At 33.2% G+C, this 21,365-nt stretch overlaps 1 protein-coding gene and 1 long non-coding RNA gene across 2 annotated transcripts in view; one reads left to right on the top strand and one right to left on the bottom strand.

The window, feature by feature from the left end:
- The window catches only part of LOC145289182 (cilia- and flagella-associated protein 337-like), a 1,233,457-nt gene that overhangs the window by 439,051 nt on the left and 773,041 nt on the right, over positions 1-21,365 (top strand). Inside the window, exon 5 of the mRNA XM_080136389.1 lies at positions 7,887-7,956. Within this exon, the coding sequence (XP_079992515.1) occupies positions 7,887-7,956 (70 nt within the window). The remainder of the gene's footprint in view (positions 1-7,886; positions 7,957-21,365) is intronic.
- Positions 1-21,365, bottom strand: part of LOC145289166 (uncharacterized) — a 50,166-nt gene that overhangs the window by 8,126 nt on the left and 20,675 nt on the right. The gene's annotated exons all lie outside the window — the stretch shown is intronic.

Here is a 21,365-nt window from a genome sequence, read left to right as displayed (position 1 = left end):
ATTATCTCTCTCCATATCCAAACATATTGTCAATACGTCCACGTCATCGTTTCGTGTCCGCACTTCAACACAAGTTATACATCTATAAGAGTTGGCCTGCCACCGACAACGTAACAATGGCATAATTTGGTACAACCATTATATACGTACAGAATATATTCACGCGTATATAACACACCCGTTACGTACCCCCCCCCCCTCCAGCGTAACAGATGATCATACAGCATGCCAATGAATACTGAATCAAAACGTCTTTAATATTGTTTCAGTTGGCTTAGAAATATAATCTGATGAAGAAACATTATTACTTGTATTGTATCAAAACACACACACACACACACACACACACACACACACACACACTATTGGAAAAGAGCATCGAATGAGTTCTGTATAATAAATTAGGTTTAGGCCAAAAGAAGTACGCAAATACGTTTAAGACGCAATCAATCCTTCGTCAAGTTTAGCATGCGATGCAGCTGTAAAACCTGTTAACCGAAATGCTTTTCGTACACCAAGTATTTACGATATTGATGGTTCTAATAATGAGTATCGCATGAAATATAAATTCTAAAACAATGTTTTTCTTCTTTCTTTCCATATGTCTTTAAGCTAAATAAATAATTTATTTTCAAGAAACCCGCCCCCCACCAAACGCATTGTTATTTCAAGTAACAATGTTTCTACGTGTAGAATATTTCTTTATATCAAAACAGCAACGCAGTTACGTGTAACACTTATCAACATTTGGAACCAACCGTTGTTTACATCTCAACGGACTACTATCCACAAGAGGTTTTCATATCTCCAACAGAAATGATTGTTTTAAGGAAGAAAAATGTTTATATTTGAGGACATATTTTGTTGAAAGATCATATGTCGTTAAAGTAAATAAATAATCTATGAATTAGGAAAACGATGTTTTTGTATTTTTTTTTTTTAACTAATAGGATGACTTGAGATTACCCGGGATTAAATCAATAAATGTTTCACGTTCCCATATTTTTATCATTATCGAAATTGAATAAAATAACTTACTTTTCTATCAAATCAATTGATTGCCTGCTCTATTTGGGGACACATTACGATGCACTTGGAGGAAGCTTCACATGCCTCTCCTAATGACTAAATTCACAACATATTGTAGTTTACATTGCAATGTAGAGAACCTACTGTTGATTTTATAAAAGTATTTTTATAATGGCTTGAATTAAAGTTTAAAATGCAAAAAATCAAGTATCATACTTCAATTGTGCTCTAAACAAAAACATTTATTTCGAACGCGCTCTTGTCATATCAAAGAACTCACTGATGATTTTATTTGTTTGGCATTACTGGTTGTACGGCGATAATGACTTGAATTTAAGTTTAAAATGAAAAAGTCAAGTACCATTATGAAATTGTGCTTTAAACAGAAACATTCATTTCGAATGCACACCTGTCATATAAAAGAACCTACTGTTGAGTTTGTGTTAGGTCTTTCGACTTGTGTGATAATAAAACTTCTCAAATGCGCTTGTGATCTTAAGCTTTAGTAAAAATCGCCTGCTCCATCTTTCATTATTTTGATCATCGATGCTTATCGAAGACGTTCTGACACAAAACCTATCTAAGAACACAACCAGGTACATAAAGTACCTTCGTGTGAAATTTCATAAAAATCGACCCAGCCGTTTTCGAGCCCGTTTGTTGTTGTAAACTATTTCTTAGAAATACTCCTACAAGAAAAGTTGCTAACAAAGTGAAAATAAAGAATTTATTCAAGTTAAAAATCCTTCAGAGGTTTTGTGCAACCAAAAGTTACATATAAGAATTTGCTTTGTCAATCCAATTATTTGTATCGGTTTTCAAAAACAAAACATTCAATCTGATTAAAATTTGATTACAAATTTCAAGATGGAAGCAAAAGTAACTATCTCCTCCCGCTCTCACAATATCAAATCCTCATCCTTCAGCCTATCACACTGTAAAGAAGTATGGAATAAATCTAATTAGTCAATTTTTAAAAATATGTTCGTTTCTTTATCTTAATCAAAACCCATTGAACTGACTGGCAAAAGAACCCTTCTCACATAAGACAATTGTTTTTTTCATTTGTTATAATATTCCGGTTATTTTCTAAACGGTATCGATCATCATCATAAACCGTAATAATATTTCTTATTATTTATTATAATTTTAAGTAACATTTTTTATTATTATGATTTTAAGTAAAAAAAAATAGCAAAACTTTTTCATTCAAACTCACATGAGGAAGAGAAAGGTTTGAAAAACCTGACATTGATGAGTCCTTCAGTCAGTAAATCTACAAAGTCAAAGGTAACTTTGTGACTGGTTTAGAATTTCTTGATCGGCAGTAATAAAAAATTCCTACACTGATGATTGTATAAGCATGAAACACTTATGTCTGTAGGTATAAAAATAATTGTTAATATTTATTCAGAAAATATTATAGTTATAAAGCCCTCCTTAAAAAAAATACAGTTGAACCCCTTATAATGAATTAAGAAAAAATGTGGTCAACTTTCGCACAAATGCAACATTCTGACTTCCGGCTGTTGAATACTCTGAGTATTTATACGCACTTAATTTATCTCAATTCTTATGTTACTTGCTGGTGGTCTTGAGGTAGAGTGCTAACTTACAAAGTCAAGGGTAACTTTGTGACTGGATTTGAATCTCTTAAGCAGTAGTAATTATTATCATTCCTACACTGATGATTGTGTAAGTATGAAACACTAGTGCCTGTACATATAAAAATAGGTGTTAATATTTATTTGAAAAATATTACACACACACACATATATGTAATACTTATTTATGAATGACACACACATATATGTCATTCATAGATTGTTTTACTGTTTCACAGATTTTCTGTGTGGCTAGAACAGCACCCATCCTAAGCTAGAGATTGAACCAACAACCATCAAGTTGATAATAGTCAGTGGCTCTATCCACCAGGTGACAGGAACAGACATGGTTGGCAGTGTCTAACAATACTTTATACAAACATTCACCAATGCTACATTGTTTATTTACAAAGAGCTTTGCATTACGCTAAACAGTAGCCGGCGATATCAATTACTAAAAGTGCTCCACCTGAGAAGGGGGGGGCTCGTATATTCATCAACAGATAGGCATATATATGTATGTACATATGTATGTATTCAAAAGTCTTGTAATTTTCGTTAGTGTGTTACAAGTATATCATTGACATATATAATGGAAGCGATACAAGGTGTAATAGTTAGTGCTCTGATGTGTATTGTTTCACTTCACTTATGTTTCTAATGCAGAAAGAAAGCGAACATATTTTTTGGGAGAAAGACAAGGCTCATTTGGTATCAGTTCAGTCACAGGATATTGCCCGGGAAATTTTGTTAACAACATTAAGAGAAATCCGGCAAATAACACTTAGAAAGTATCCAACGATCTTGCCATATATATATATATATATATATATATATATATATATATATATTTATTGTTGTGGGGACATACACACCCTTATAATCGCTAAGCTGGACTTGTCCATTAGGCATATAATCAGCAAGTCTAGACCGCTCAATGAGAGCTATCCAGATGTCGTACCGAGACGACTCCCCACAGATTTACTAACCTTTTCTGTACCACTAACCCTTGCTTGATATAAATGTTTTTCTTATTCTCACCAAGTCGTTGTGTTCCTACTTTCACCTTTTCCGACTCCACTACATATATATATATATATATATATATATAAGTTTGACTCATGTCCAGATAACCTACATCCAAAATTTCAAGTGTTTAGACCCAAAATTGGCGGAGGAGTTGGGTAGAGTCTTCAAAGGTCAACTCTTTCAACTTTGACTTCTTTGCATCCAAATTTTCACTCAAAAACTGAACAGAAAGCTTGCTGCATGTCTGAATACCCTTTATGTAAAATTTAAAATGTTTAGATCCCAAATTAGTTGAATAGTTTGCTAGAGACCGCAAAGGTTAAATCTTTTGAACTTTGACCCCTTGGCAGCTAAATTTTCGACCAAAATTCAATTAAAAAGCTTGCCCTATATCTGAATACCTTTTATGTAAAATTTCAAATGTTTAGACCAAAAATTGGCTGAGTAATTTGGTAGAGACCGCAAGGTCAAATATTTTTTAACTTTCACCCCAATTTTGACCCCTTAACATTTGTTTGGAGCTCAAATCAAATTAAAAAGTTTGATCCATGCCCAAGTAATCTACATTTAAAATTTCAAGTGTTTAGACCCAAAATTGTTGGAAGAGTTTGGTAGAGTTTTCAAAGGTCAAATCGTTGAACTTTTACCCCTTGACAACCAAATTTCTGGCCGAAAACTGATTAAAAAGATTTTTCCAAATCTCAATATCTTGAGTCTGTAGACTGAAAATTGACAGAGTAGTTTGGCAGGGAAACGTACACAGACAATTTCACTTTTATAGATATATAGATTGTCTGTTCTTTAACGATCCCCGTTATTTCTTAGTGATCCCTTTTTCCTTTTTACTAATACTTATATACTACTCTTCCAATTTTTTTCTTCCTATTTACGTATTTCCTCCTTGTCATATTTGTTTTTTTTTTTTTTTTTAATATTTAAATGTTTTTTTTTGTTTTTGTATTTTATACATCTTTTAATATATCTTAATATATACTTTCTTCATTTCCAATCTAAATGTTCTTAAGCCAGTTTTTGTCTATATTTTACATTTTGTATACTTCTGACCTTTTTCCTCTTCTGATGCGTTTCATATTTTCAAGGCTCAATTGTGGTGGGCAATCGTTACTACCTATAATAAAAAGTCTAATACTCTGAGCGGATAAACAGGAAAACATTATTAATTAATAATTAATGTTGTATTTATTTGTTTACTTTATTTACAATATCGGTGCCGGACGGATTTTTTTTTTTTTTTTTTTTTTTTACAAAGAAGCCACCACTTATCAAGGCCAAGAGGACACTCGATGATAAGGTTAAAGAGTGTGCAGTAGTCAAGGGAACAATATCACAGTAATCGTTAGTAGTGGAAATTTGGTAAATTGGATTTTTAAGGAGAATGTCTCCTCAAGAACTTGTTCACATTGGACCTGAAGACGACCATATTGTAGTCAGTTGGAAAGCAGGAAAACGGAACAGAATTCCACAGGTGTTCAGTTCTAAGAAAGAAGCTTTGCTCATGGAATTTACATTTAGGTTTAGGCACAGATAAAGAGTGGGGGGAATTATTCATAGTGGTTTCAATTAGTCGAGTGTTTTTTGTGAAAGTCAGGGCAAGTTACTTTTGATTAATGTTTAGTTTTAAAATATGCAAACAAAGAAATGATTTGCAGCGATTTTAAATGGTACCTTTTCTTTTTATCGTAAATTGAACTCGTTAATAAGAAAAAAATTAAAATATAATGAGGTACACTTGGACTTCAACAAGGGAGCATTCAATCTGTAGTCAAATGCTCCACCACTAAACTATATCTCCAGATGACAATATGTTTGTTTTCTTTTTTTTTGTTTTTGTTTTTTAAAAAGAAATGATTTGGTGAGATTTTATTATTACCCTTGGTCGGTGTAACGTAAAATATTCCCCTGTAAAAATTATCCTTTTTTATCTGTAAGCGAGAAAAGACTATTTTTAAGATCGAATTTTTTCGGTTTTCGGTACTTATCAGATGAACTTATGTAGAAACATATCTAAGAACACTGCCAGACATATAAATTACCTTTGTGTGAAATTTGCAAAAGATAGGCTCAGCCGTTTCTGACCCTAATGAAGAAGGAATTCACGTGCGCACACACACACACACACACACACACACACACATAAAGTGACTTTTATATAAAAGTGGAGATTATAACTTTTTCCTACTCTCCCAATCAGATTCCACAATTGCAACTTTTAAGTTTCAATGATTATAGTGTCCACTGTGATTTACTGTTGTATTTATTCATTATGGATTCTATCTTCTTTCTCACTCCTGAAAACAGATATCACAAACGCAATTTATTATATATTATTTTTTATTGGAATCCTTTGAGATGAGTAATATTTATATTTATTTTCGAACTGTTATCCTCATCTTCATGGTTGTTGTTGTTTCATGACACAAATTACTCGTATCAAAGGATTCCAATAAAAAATATATAGTCACATTCGGTACAACCTTGGTGATGGAAAACCAGATAAGAACGAAAACTTGGATTTATAAAACAAAAAAATCAAATTTTTTTCTGAACTCACATAGAATTAATGAGAAAGACAGACTTTCCCATGATGCGTATGGCATACATATATAAGCCAGAGATCGTCAAAGCAAGATTGAGTTGAACAGGCATTTGTCCTTTCAATGCCCAATTTGTCACTGAAAAGTCATCTTTGTTCGACTCGTTGAAAGACTTCTTCTCCAAACAACTGACTCTCCAATCTTAACTTGTAGCAAGAGAAAAAGAAACCACAATACAGCAATTCCGATAAGGAGAGAACCTCACAGCAGATCAAAGTATTAATAAGTTCATGGTGATATTTTGCTACTAAGGAAGTTTCTAGGATGATGCAGAGGAAAAAGAAAAGAAAAAGTCATGGGTAAAGTGCACCAGAACAGAGGACAACATCACCACCAATCAATCAAGAACATCACTGTCGACATCTGGGAATACTGACACTGAGGATTGTTGCAGAGTTGATAGGAAGGATACCATTGTGGATTAAATGTGATACCTATGATTCCTGCAATCACATATAGTGCATCATCATTAAAATTTCACTTAAAGACCTTCAAAATGAATACTGAAAAATAAAGAATACCTACTCTACAAAGACCCCCCCCCCCAAAAAAAAACCCACTTATTTTGCCTTGAAGGACCATACAAACCAATAAACCAAACAACCAACCAACCAACCTCCAAAATGAGGAACGGCTGTGTGATCACTCCACACAGAATTCCCAGTGTTTAATGTCTCAAGAGATGGTTTCTATTGCCTCATGTGACTGAAATTTGTGGAAAACTACCTGAGTTTTCAAAAATATTCAACAAAGAACACAAATCAATTGGTGAAAATGTAATAAAAAAAATTCACTTATGATGTTAGGCTGTATAATGTGTTAACTTTAGTCAAAGTCGCCTGTTCTTTCTTTCACCGGATTTTTTTGACTATCGATACTTATTAAAGTCCTGATACAAAATATATCAAAGAACACTGCCAGATACATAGAGTACATTTTCATGAAATTTCATAAAAAATAGGCTAGCTGTTTTGGAGTCCATAGGGAACTCTCGCTTTCTCTCTCTCTCTCTCACACACACACACACAAAGTTCCTTTTATATAATAGTAAATATATATATATATATATATATGAGATATATATATATATATATATATATATATATATATGTGTGTGTGTATAATTTCGTTTATCTCGGTTATATGTATACAAACATTTTAGATATGCATTTTAAAAATCATTTCATATAAAGAATCACTTGTAAACAAAACAGAAGCTAAATAAATATATAAAGGATAAACATTTTGTTTAAAAGACTTTTGAAGCTTTGAGTTTAATCCCTAGTTTCATTGAATAAATAATGAAATTACTAGGAAGATAATTTAACTGATACAAACCACTTCACAGCATATGAAGCGTGATAAATAAATGATTCAGTTAAAAAGTCTGAGAAATTACAACTGAAGAACGCCAGAGAGTAGGGAAGGTTTTTTTTTAAGAATATCACAAAAGTCCAAAGGTAATATAGATAAACTAAAGAAAGTAAAAAGAATAAGATATAAAAACGAATTCACCTGAACGGAAAGCTGTTGTTAATTCGAGATTAAGAATTTGTCTAAATAATCATTGTTTTAAAAAGACATCTTTATCACATCTTTATCATTTCAGTCCACACAAACAAATGATTCAACGGATTGTTTACTTGAAGAATGCCCATCGTTATTTAGCTATAAGCAAGGTAAGTGGTTTATTCATTATAATAATTGGCCACCTCTACTTGAAGCAATGATCTCATTTAATATAATTAGTAATAATACACATAGGTTGTATAGATGACGGACAACGTTAAAAAGTATCGGATCCGGTGTAAATCTGATTGCTTGCGATGACGTCAACCCTACATTCTGAAATATTTAACTTTAGATTGGAATTGCTAAAAGTACAAAGCTTAACAGATAAAGTAGAGGCAGATTTTAATGGAAATACATTACTATAGCTTATATATATATATATATATATATATATATATATATATATATATATGAGAGAGAGAGAGAGATTTCATGCATCTTTATAATAGATATATCTATACGCGGTAACATACATACATACATACTGTGACGATTCAAGATCGTTATCACCCAAAATAGGTAACAACAGACCATTCTAATGAAGACCAATAACTAATCAGGTTAGATTAAAAATAAACCTAGCCAACTCTAGCGCCAGAGAAAAAAGCAACCATTATTTTGGGCATTGGTCAGTCATTCAGTTAGTCAGACAGTCGGTCAGTTTGTTGCTGTTAAGATCCCGTCGGTCCACATCTGTTGAATGATTTTGAGACTCCGTTAATCAACAAGCAATTCGTAACATAGAAAAAAGAAGAGAAATTACGAAATTCCTCAAATGAAATGCTCGTACATCTACATTACATGAATTATCTTGAAAGAAACTATCAAACTGTTGTCAACTGCTTCATTTTTTTCTAATGCTTCACATTTGGAATTTTAATTGTTTTCGACTCGTATATATTATGTTTTCAAAATAACAAACAAACAAAAAAAAAAAACGGATTATATTAACGCTTTTTTTTTTTTTAACCAAAGGTGTCGTCTTTACCTTTCTCTAGGTAGACATTGTCATGCGAACTGATTAATTAATTAAATTAAATGCACTGAAATTGACGTAACGCCTCCAAAGCTTATAAGCAGCATTTCTAAGTTAAAATCGTGATAACATATATGTTATTAAAATTTTGATTGGGGGGGGGGGCAAAATGTTGTCTAGCGCATGTTCGTGTTGATGGATTATTTCTAATTTCCGACACATGGATTATTTCTAATTTCCTGGAATATTAAGAACTAGGATCCCAGGGGAGGATGTAACAATATACACATGTACACATGCATACATACATACATACATACATACATACATAAGTACACACACATATATTAGAAGAATAATGTCAAAATAAGGGAACAGTAATTTAAAACAATGGAATTTTAAATTAAAAACAAGTCAAAACAACCAGAGAGAGAAGCCAGTGACACACTTCTCCCATCGCCTGACCGACCAACCACACACCATCCCACATACCGACCCAACTCTTTCTAGTCATACTTCACTGTAAAATAAATAAAACTTTGTTGATTTAACAAGTTGTTGCTTGATTACAAAAACCATGGTTATCAGAGTGTATATACTATGGCACACATTTCGTAAAAGTGCATCAATAAAACATATAGACAACAATGTAACACATATATGCGATGTATCCATATGAATTAAAATTATATAGATGAAAATAAATTCTAAAAGAATTGAATTTTTATTACAAAAACGCCCAATACTTATCTTTCAATAGACATTATGCATATTATAAATTTTAAAAATTATAACATTTTATTATAATAATTTATACTGAAACCAAGTCATGAAGTAGACAATCGTTTTTAAAAAGATCTGCACAGTAAACAAAAAATTCTGATAACTTACTATGAAAACAAGATTCTCTTCAGAATCTTTGCGCAAAATGTAAACATAAAAGTTAATTAGATAAAGAATAAGCAGCATCGAAATTATTAAGGAAAATGGTTAATGGAATAAAGAGCAATCAGTGTGCAAATAAATACCAATTTGGTGTAACATGTCTAAGATGCAAAAATCAAATCACAATAACTCTCATTATTGATGTACTAAGACAAACACAGACGAGTTTTAACAGATAACTGGGCGGATTAAAATAATTGTTTAAAGAAAGGGGAATAACTCTTAAGTTTAGAGAAACTATAACAAAACGATACATTTTTTATCTAAAAGTAATAAAATTTGTAAATGCATTTGCCAATTTATTTAAATTCATAATGGTGTCAAAATGTAGAGGTAGATTTTAATGAAAATATATCATTATAGCTAATATATAATTATTTCATCCATCTACATAATATATATATATATATATGTTTTATTTTTTTTATTACCGTTTTATCCCCCCTCGTCTCCTTAACCCCCCTTTCTTTTTTCTTTACCATCCTCTCTCCACCTCCCCTCCCTATATCCATATATCTCCACCCACGCCTACCTAAATCTGCTATCCCCCCCACACACACTACAATCTAACGTATTTTAACCTTGTCGATATCCGTCTTCCCCTCCCTTATTATCTCATCCATCTACATAATATATATATATATATATATGTTTTATTTTTTTTATTACCGTTTTATCCCCCCTCCTCTCCTTAACCCCCCTTTCTTTTTTCTTTACCATCCTCTCTCCACCTCCCCTCCCTATATCCATATATCTCCACCCACGCCTACCTAAATCTGCTATCCCCCCCCACACACACTACAATCTAATGTATTTTAACCTTCAAAACTTAAATATTGTCGATACCCGTCTCCCCCTCCCTTATTATCTCTACCTCCCCTTTTTTTTCGTATTTCGTCTAAAACACTTCTTCCAAATACTAACAACCATTTTTGTAAGGTCTGATAAGGCTGTTGGGTCATAAACATGGTCCAATATCCGAAACATATGTAACCAAACAGATAAAACGGTAATAAAAAAATAAAACACATATTTGCTCTGCAATAGTGTTGAGCACTCTCTTCAGGTTTCTACTAATTACCAGTTTTACCAAATATATATATATATATATATATATATATATATATATAGTAGTGTCCAGAACTAAGGGACAAAATTTTAAAACCTAATATTTGTTAGAAACAGCCAAAAAACAATCAATATTTAGTAAATGAGCCCTTGCTCTCAATGACAGCTGCACATCTCCGACTACAAGAATGAATCAGTTCTTGACAATCCTCGATACTAATTTTGGACAATTCTTCTTGAAGCTTCACCCACAAATCCTCCATGTTAGTGGGTTTACATTGTTTTTCTCAATTTTGTCCCTTACTTTTGGACTTTCCTATTTTGAAAATAAATAAATAATTGTTATAATTCTTTTTCTGTCCTTTGCAAATGATTCAAATTTTAGTATGCTATTATGGATGATAACGACTACCAGCTGTCAAAATTTCAGCTTTTCACAGTTGTTATTTCTAACAAATATTAGGTTTTATAATTTTGTCCCTTAGTTTTGGACGCTACTGTGTGTGTGTGTATATATATATATATATATATATATATATAAGAATTTCAAAGAAGAATATTAAGATATTATATAATAAAGTAACGTCGATTTTTTTTTTGTGTGTTTACATTGAAACATTGTAACTTTGTAAAAATAAGTCATACATACACACACACACACACACACACACACACACACACACACACACACATATATGATGGAAGAATGTATTACGAGTATAATGGGTACTGCTGATAGACTTTGCCAAAGCCTTTGACTCTATATAAACTCAACACTTATGGATTACTTGAATCACTTATAAAATCGATGATTCTTTCTTGGTGATCGTATATACAAGGTTCAGATAAATGGCAGTCTGTCATCTGAAATGGATGCTTGCAGTGGTGTTTCTCATGGCTCCATACTGGATACTTTCTACTTTATATCAACGACATGCCGGAAGTGATTAGTTGAAGCATACTCCTATTTGCAGGTTATGTCAAATTAAGTAATTCATAGAAGCGAAATTGACAATCTCAAGTCTAACCTTGAACGTGCCCGGAAACTGTTCATTGAATGGGATTTATACCTCAGTGTCAATAAATGCTGACCTATTGCAGTGGGTTCTCCTGATGTGGCTCTTATTTTCGGTGGTAACACAATACTGCTCAAGGTGGTCGACTCAGCCTTCAAGCCATCTAAAGATTGAATTCAGGCTACTAACAAAGCAATCTATTTCTCGTTTAATGTTCTTTCTACAATTTTGCTCCTGAAATATTTTTCCCCGCTTCATGTCTCCCTTGTCAGATCACTGTTAGAACATGGTGTCTAGTCCTCTGCTTCATATCTAATACATGATATTCTGCATCTGGAGAAAGTTTAAAGACTGGCTACAAAGAATGGTGTAGGATTTTTATTGAACTAAGGGAGGGCCTCTTTCTCAATCAAAATACCTTGATCGTAGAATAGACTTCTAAGAGAAGTAATAAATGTGCCAACAATTCAAAGTTGCCATAAAAACACGTCCTCAATTTTCATTGACCAGATTTCACTTCTATCCATTAATTGATGTATATAAATCTTAAAGATAAAACAAAATCTTAATTTTAAAGGGTAGTGGTCTGTCTGTCTGTCTGTCTGTCTGTCTAAATGTAAAAAACAACGAAAATAAACACCTACAAAGTTGGTATATTTTCGGTCGGTATTGCCGCAAATGAATAATGCATAACATTTAAAAATAGTTATTTATTCTTTGGCGATCAACTAGATCAAGTTTTGTCAGGAAAAGATGGAATGAGACTCATTCCTCGAGGAATCTATATAAAAGAGAGTTGCATGTGTGTGTGTCCAGAGAGAGAGAGAGAGGAGTGGACTGGACAGAGAAGCAAGAGGGAGTTAGGGAGAAACAAAGATAAAGGGACGATTAGAGAGGGGTAGAGAGATAGAAGTTTGAACAGAAACTCCGCCAAAAATAGCAATCAATGTAGTAAAATGTAAAACCAAATATAAACTGTGTGGCCACTATAATTCATTGGTTTATGACTAAGTGGGATAATTGATAGATATGCACAAACCAATATATATATATATATATATATATATAATAGTTCTTTGATTATGAGAATGACTATTGGCAACCTTGACAGATGAATTTGTTTTTAAGTATATCATGCATTGTGGAAAACAAAACCAAATCTCCAACACTTCTAAAAGTGCACAATGTGTACCATGTGATCACAAGTGCTATTTTCAGTTTTCAGTCTCCTAAGTTGGTTACCTTAGCACGACTTGAAAGTCTTAATATTTCACCCATGGATGTATTAGTGAAAATAATATAATAGCTCCAGCAGAATTTGAACACTGCATACTGAAGCCACAGTCTGCACTAGTAACTACCACCATACAGATAGAAAGATGGAGATGTTTATTATTTTCCTGTGATTTGTTTGAGAAATTTGATTCCCAGAATGGCTTGGCAGCGATATGGGGAGTATCACAACATTCTTCAAATCCTGATATTCCAGTCGCCTGCAAAAAGCAGTTATTTTCCGCAGGAAGGCAGTTTGTAAGAAATTGATGCATGAGAAGATTTTGCAATGAAATGTTATTTCGACTGCATTGCCACTATATCATATTGCTTGTATCGATTTCAAATATTTGCAGCTGTTTGTTACACAAACACGCACGCACGCACACACACACACACACACACGTTTGTGAAAAAATAAAATTGAAAAGTGGAATTCCAAATATCTAGACTATTTTTTATATTTCACCTTTTAGTGTCAACCTTGAGAAGAAACGCTGAAAGACCCCAAAAAGACAAATTTAAGCCTTCTATTCTTAAAGTAAATCAAAACATTGAAACTAATCTCGAGAGTCAGTTTTCATACTAATGAGTCATCATTTACTAAGACCAAAAGCCACTCAAGGATAAAGGTTAATTAGATTATCTGCTGGCTGACAACCACCACCATGCAATGATTAAAAAAGATAAACGAAATGGACAAAATTTGACTACAAGAGGATAACATAAGTATTTGTTGATAATGACTTGAAGTTGATCATGTTTTAGTTTACAGTAATAAGAAGCCTATGGGAAGAAACTTTGTTCATGGAAATTTTGTTTGGTTTTAAGTGCATATTAGAAAAAACGAAAGTTATATGCAGTTTTGGTAGTATGAGGAGTTCTTGCTACGCATATTTTACAGGGGATATCAGAGATTAGAGCTCAGTCGAGCATCTACCATAGAATAATCTCAGAGTAGAGAAAGACTAGCAACGTCTCCTCTGTGAGAAAGGAGCTGTAGGAAAGAATAGAGATTATTTCCACTAGACTGTGTTTGTTCTCACCTGACCTCCATAGAATGGAAATATGTCACAAAGTTTAACAAGGTTTTTTAATATAGATCCACAGAATATTGTGATAAGTGTTTCAGTGTGAACAGGTATTGTATAATAAATCATGGGGTTTATCTATTTTATTTTTACTTTCATCATATTTTGCTTTGGTTTTGATACCCCCAATTTCGAAGCTATCTCTTTACAACCCTTCCTTTTCATAATCTATCATACTTTCATAAATCAGAGTCCAGTTTCTGTAGGCTGTTTTTGAACCCAGTTAACGACAGGTACTTTTGCTAGTATATATATATATATATATATATATATAGTATATATATATATAGTATATATAGTATATATATATAGTATATATACGGCATAATCACGTTGACACACCAGTTCCCATTGGATCATCGGAGTTGAGCAACGTTGAACCTGGTCAGTACTAAATGGGTGACCACTTGGGACTTTCAGGTGCTGTATGTGCTCTCTGCTTATCTCGGCATTGTTTCCAGTCGTCCTGGACTTCTTGCCACTGAACTCAAGCAGCACCAATTCAGGAGAGGTGTTGTTAGGGATTTTGCACCCTTTGCCTTGCGCAGCTGCCCCTAAAGGGGTATCCTTTGTATTTCAAGAGTAAATGGAAGCATCGACACAGTGTAGTATAAGATAAATTCTTCAAGTTCCAAATATCAAGTTTTCTCAGTTGGTCATTTATTGTGACTAATAAGTTTGCAAAATTATGTTATTGATGCATATTTCGTCACATACTCATCAAATGTTTACCTTAAAAAAAAAAAACAATAAAATCATCATTTTGGACAACTTACATAGTTTATGTAACCGACACACTCTGCCGTTCCTTATCAGTTGCCTATATATGCTCTGGAACCTAATTGAGCTTGAACGTTTTTTTAAATCTATATAAAAAGACCTTTTTCATTAAAAAAAATTTATGAGAGAATTTTTAAAAATTTATTACGATTGGTATATATATTTTAAAAGCTGTACTACCGGCGAAGCGAACGTCTGTTTATTCTATGTGCTGTGTATTTCGGATTGTTTTACTCTTTTATTCATGTTGAATTCACCTATTCGTAACAACCATCATCATCGTTATCATAAATGCTCCTTCATGTATATTCTATGTGTATGTGTGTGTGCCTATGTATGTACATGCGTGTATGTATGCATGTATGTGTGCATGTTGTCATGTGTGTTTGTGTGTGTTCTTGTGTATGTATGTTTGCGTGCATTTGTTTGTATGCATGCTTGTATGTGTACGTGTATATGTTTATTTCGATGTATGTGTGGGGGGTGTAGAGGACTCCTAAAAGCCTTGTTAAGGCAACCCCTCTGGGTGAAGCAAATCTCTGATTTATAAAAAAAAAAAAATAAATAAAAATATATAAAGCGGGAGACCAGTACCCGCATTAAGCTGGTCTGCAGTTTGACTTGTTGCTGGTTATCTTGCTTATGCTTGTTGCTAGATCTACACATTTTGAACCGAGAGAGAGACTTAGCTGTCGTACAAAGCTAAAACTCTGTAACATCATGTTTGTATAGATACTTCCTCAGGTCATTCATCTATAAAAAATTATCCGTGGCGATGGAAAAATTGTCATGCATGTAGCCCTGAAATGCTGGAAACATGTAATAATTGATCTGCCATCATTGCATGTATGTATGCATGTATATATGTTAATATATGTACTAGTGTACGTATGTGTATGTGTACCTATTTGTATATGTATGTATATTTTTATTTATTTATTTTTTGTGTATATCTGTTTATGTGTGTTTGTATATACGTACATATATATTTGTGTGTATGTATGTATATGTATTTATGCATATATATGTATGCGTATAGGTGCATGTATATGTATGTGTAGGTAACTTTGTATATGTATTTGTATATGTTTGTATATATGTGTATGTATATGTGTGTGCATGTGTATGTTTGTATGTATGTGTTATATGTATTGTGTATGTATTATGGATGTGTGTATATGTATATCAGAGAGGCGGTAGCACTCTCTATATAGGGATGGTCCGTACACGCCTATATACGCCTACAAAACAAAACTATCCAAATCTCAACTAAAATCAACTTATAAGTTTCAAAAAGCACATATTCTTACAGAGAAGCGTCTTACGAATCCAGCGACTATCAGAACGTCGGTTAAAATGTCAAAAGAGAGCAAAAAAAAAAAAAAGGGTACAAAAATGGCCAATTGTTCTTCTTTCTTCTTCTTCTTTCTTTTGAGACGATGTATCTCGGTGTACGAACGGTCTCTGACAACAGTTCAAGCATCAATCGACTGCTCTTTACACGGAGAAGTGCAGTGACCCATCGCTTTTTAGCTAACTCCATAATTAAATAAGATTACGTGTAATAACAAGTTTTAAACACTATATACCCAATGTAGACAGACCACTTCGAACACGGAACTTCTCTCAAAAGGGACAGCTCCAAATAATACACCGGATGCTCACAGATGTTCCAGTTTGCCAGTGGCTTATATTTCTTGGACGCTGAATATTTGAGGTGAACGTTAAGGTTTTTTCTTTAAACAGTAACCCACCAGCGTTAATGAAACCACGAAATCTTTATCTCAGTTGATCAAAATTGTTATAAGAGTAACCTATCAGCAAGTACGACGTCAAAAAACAATGTTATAAAAACAAATAATTCTTCAGATTTTGGACTGTAAAATATGTACAAAATGTCAATGCTGTGACCAGGATTCGAACCTAGGTTAGCATGGCCACAACGTGGGGTCCTAACCTCTAGACGATCATGGCTAACACTGACGTCTGTCGCTCTTGGCAGAAAGACACATGACTACTGTCAAACTATTGAAAAATAAGGAGGAAACTTGAAATTCTCACGCATGCGCAAAAATACACTATAGCAACCATTGTTAAATGCAGCTGAATCTCTTCGCTTACTAAGAAAAGTAGATCAGACCAATTCTTCTAAGAACTCACCAAACGCCAAAGGAAATAAGTTAAATTAACCGCAAAAGAAACTGCAAGAAAGTCATCTTCTAAGAACTCACTGGAAGCTGACCAAAAAGAATCGCTCCTGGACAGGGTTCAAAAAAGAGTCGCCAACCTGATAGGTCCTGAACTGTCATCTAGGCTTCAACCTCTGTCCCATCGACGAGATGTTGCATCCCTCTGCCTGTTCTACAAATACTTTAATGGTGAATGCTCTGACGAACTGCAAACACTTGTACCTCCCCGACGTAACTACCCCCGACAAACTCTACAAGCTACTAAGTCTCATTCCTTTACAGTAGAGATCCCTAGGTGCAAGAAAGCCTTTTACTCCAATAGTTTCTTCCCCAGAACTGCGGGTCTTTGGAACTCCCTTCCGGGATTCTGCTTTCCCAACTACAATGATATGCAGAAGTTCAAGTGTAATGTTAACAAACATCTTTCTACTCTTCTCCCTTCATAATGACCCCGCTAATTAATTCCCTAATAGTAGCCCCCTGCTTCAAAGTGGCACTGTGCCTTGTTTGGGGTGAAAATTGAATTTAAAAAAAAAAAAAAAAAAAAAAAAAAAAAAAATCAAAATCCAAGCCCTAGCCACAAAAATAACTAGATATTGTGGCTACTATACACAATCTACTAATAAAAACAAGTAAGTTTTCTAAAATAAACTACAATAAATTAACCAAGTAACCTCACACTGTCACTGATTAGGACTTCATATAAAGATAACAACTACACTATTGGTGTATATACCGTTCCACACTTTAACTATTGGTGACGGGGCAGTATCTCAATTCTACGAGAGTTGTCTTGCTATAAGATAAGTGTTATATGTTTACATTTAATAAAAAATGCCAAAGTCAGCACGTAGTAAAAAAGCTCAGAGAAATATAGACTATGAAAAAAACAAAGTCAAGGTATTATATGAGCAAAAAGAATACTACCAGAAAAATGCTGAAATAATAAAAATTAAGTATCATGCAAATCCTGAGGCAAAGAAGGCTGCCTCACGTGCTGACTCAAAAGCACGGTATAACAGGGATCCCGAGGGGAAAAAAACTGCCTCACGTGCTCTTTATAACAAAGAACCAGAAAAAAAGAAGGCTGCCTCACGTACTGACTCAAAAGCACGGTATAACAGGGATTCCGAGGGGGAAAAAAGCTGCCTCACGTGCTCTTTATAACAAAGAACCAGAAAAAAAGAAGGCTGCCTCACGTGCTGACTCAAAAGCACGGTATAACAGGGATTCCGAGGGAAAAAAAGCTGCCTCACGCGCTCTTTATAACAAAGAACCAGAAAAAAAGAAGGCTGCCTCACGTGCTGACTCAAAAGCACAGTATAACAGGGATCCCAAGGGGAAAAAGCTGCCTCATGCACAAACTATTATAAATATAAATATCAAAAACTGCCAAATCTTTGCCAAAACGCCAAAGAATGAACCAAGAAAAATTTAATAGTGAAGGTATGAACATTTTAGAACTTTATAATACTCTAACTGTTTTATCAGAGAGGCGGTAGCACTCTCTATGTAATATAGAACCGACGGAGGACCAAGAGGCAACTCCTAAGGCCCAAAACCCAAAGACCTAAAAACCAGCAGGAAGCGACCTGCTACTAATGGAGGCGGCAATGAGCCGCCTCCTAAAAAAGACAATACTATCATGAATGTAAGTTTAAAAATAAGACTGTAAGTAAAAATACTAATTAACAAGAATAAAAAAGCATTGGAAATGCAAAAGGATATAGGGATGGTATGCCAAAAAGTATACAAACAAGATAGCTATGAATGGCTAGGCACATGGAAATAGAATTGCATCCAAAGTATCGCCCTATAGCTTTTTACAACCGTAATGATGGCACGGAATGAAGATTGGAGAAAAGCTATAGGGCTATACTTTGGATGCAATTCTATTTCCATGTGCCTAGCCATTCATAGCTATCTTGTTTGTATACTTTTTGGCATACCATCCCTATATCCTTTTGCATTTCCAATGCTTTTTTATTTTTGTATATGTATGTATGCCACGGACGGTCTTCAATGTCATGTCTGCTTGAGCGTGTGAATTCGCTGGCAGGACTAAAAGAAAAAAAAAGGTTATCTTCGGGCTCATGTTTCAGTGACTAAGGGAGTGGCACTCGTCTGACAAGGCGTTGCAATCATCATATATATATATATATATATATATATATATATTAGTGTAGGGATGATTAGTTGGGAATGGGAAAAATCCGGACATTTTGAGGTATCAGAATCAATATCAGAATCGGAAAACTTGCGCCTCATTTTTTATTCCAAAAACAATTCTTAATTTTTTTTTCTTGACACTAAAAAATGAAACAAACATGTATTTATTCATTCAACATAAAACTAAGGACCACCAGCCCGCAAGTTAGAAATCCCATTTCCAGATGTGGCATTGATTCGCAAGTCTAATTTATTTTTTTATTGGTAAATTGTTGTAAGCAAAATAATCTTTTAAAATTTCTTTTTTAACCTGTGATGCCTTTCAGAGAGTTCATAGTTTCTGATCTAAAGGAATTTTTTATGTTAAATTTATATGCGGAATTGATTTTTGTTTATTTTATTTTTGCTGCTTAGTTTTTCAGGGTTTTTTTTTTTTTTACATAGAATTGCCTAAAAATGGAAAATTGCAGTTTTCATTTTCGGTGATGCTGCATAGGATGCAGAGCTTTAATAATACATTGTTTTGTTTGTTTTTTTGTCACAATATAAAGTTATAATTTCAAATTGACAACAAAAACAAAAGAATCACGGATAATTTCATAATGCAATAAAATACAGAAAAATGTTTTCAATTGAAACAAAAACATTTTCTCAAGAAAAAAAAAGTCACTGATAAATATTTATTGATAATTATACAATGAATTAAATATAAAACGATCTATTTAATAATTTAGGGTGGGGAATCAGTTTCACATATAAATTTCACATGAAATTATTTCCGAAACATTGTAGCATTTTAGAGCAGTTAACAACAAAAAAATTGTTTTATTGGAAGATAAATTTTGTTTTTTATTTGGGGGCGGGGGTATTGTTTAAGCAATTATGCATGGTTTTACAACCTTACCACTCGGACTTAGGGTTAGTGGTAAAAAAACAGTGAACATCCGTAATAAGTTAGAATGCATCTTGAAATGATAATTGTTTTATGTTAAATTTATATACAAGACTAATCTTCCATTCAATTGATGTTTTTTCTTTCTGTTAATTTTTTCAAGGTGTCTACACCTAATCACATAATAAAAAAGGTAGACTTTAATTTTTGGAGGTGATTTAGCTGAAGGTGTTATTATTTACTTACTAGGAGTTCTCACACAGACCATCATCAAATATTTCTCTGCCAACAACGTGTGATGTTCCCTGTAGTCTAGGTGACAACAAGTCTCTCCAGTTTTCCAGTACTTTCCATTTTTTTTTGATAACCTTTGTAAATGAATTTGAGTTATTGCAACAGCAATTTACCTTAATTTCTCACTGGTAAGGAACATTGGCTTTCACTGGAATTTGAATGGCAATAAGCCTCACCAAGGTTCCAGTTCTCTTTGCACTTGTCCAGTGGAGGTCTGGTTAGTGCTTTCTCTTCTTGATTTTTCCATCCTCCTCGATCCTTCTCGACTATTTGGTGGCATTACAATTTTTCTGGGTGAGTGATTGAGTGTAGTTATGATCATGATTATACAGTTTCAATTTTATATTAAAACAAATCGAATGATTGATTAAATATTTATAATTAGGATAAAAAATATGAACATTCTTTGATAGAGGGAAGGTACATAATAGTTACCCCTGCCCCATTAAGAATCGTTTTCTAAGTAGTGATATTTAGAAGCTCATTTTTAATATGGGAAGAGACTTTAACTATGTTGTTCCTACTCGGCCTTCTTATTTTGCATACCAGTTGTTGACCATTTTCATTTTTTTAATGAAAAAATTCAAGCAGAATTTTGCAGATGAACGATGAACTAATACAAATTGGCTTTATTTTAAAAGAAAAATAAATTATTAGTTGTCTCACAATTTTTAAACAATTACAAGAAAAACATGTAGGAAAAATATTTAGAAAGATCTACTCAAGTAATCTAACTCTCACAACAATTTTTATGTTTGCAAAAATATATACACACATTGCATAGGGTTTTACACGAATTTGAAAATTTAAAAAAAAGCACAAAA

Source organism: Euprymna scolopes, chromosome 2 (assembly GCF_053919585.1).
Source record: "Euprymna scolopes isolate OS-2025 chromosome 2, ASM5391958v1, whole genome shotgun sequence".
In the NCBI taxonomy this organism is placed as follows: domain Eukaryota; kingdom Metazoa; phylum Mollusca; class Cephalopoda; order Sepiida; family Sepiolidae; genus Euprymna; species Euprymna scolopes.
Note: the sequence above shows the minus strand (reverse complement) of the source record. Positions and strands in the feature narration are given on the sequence as shown.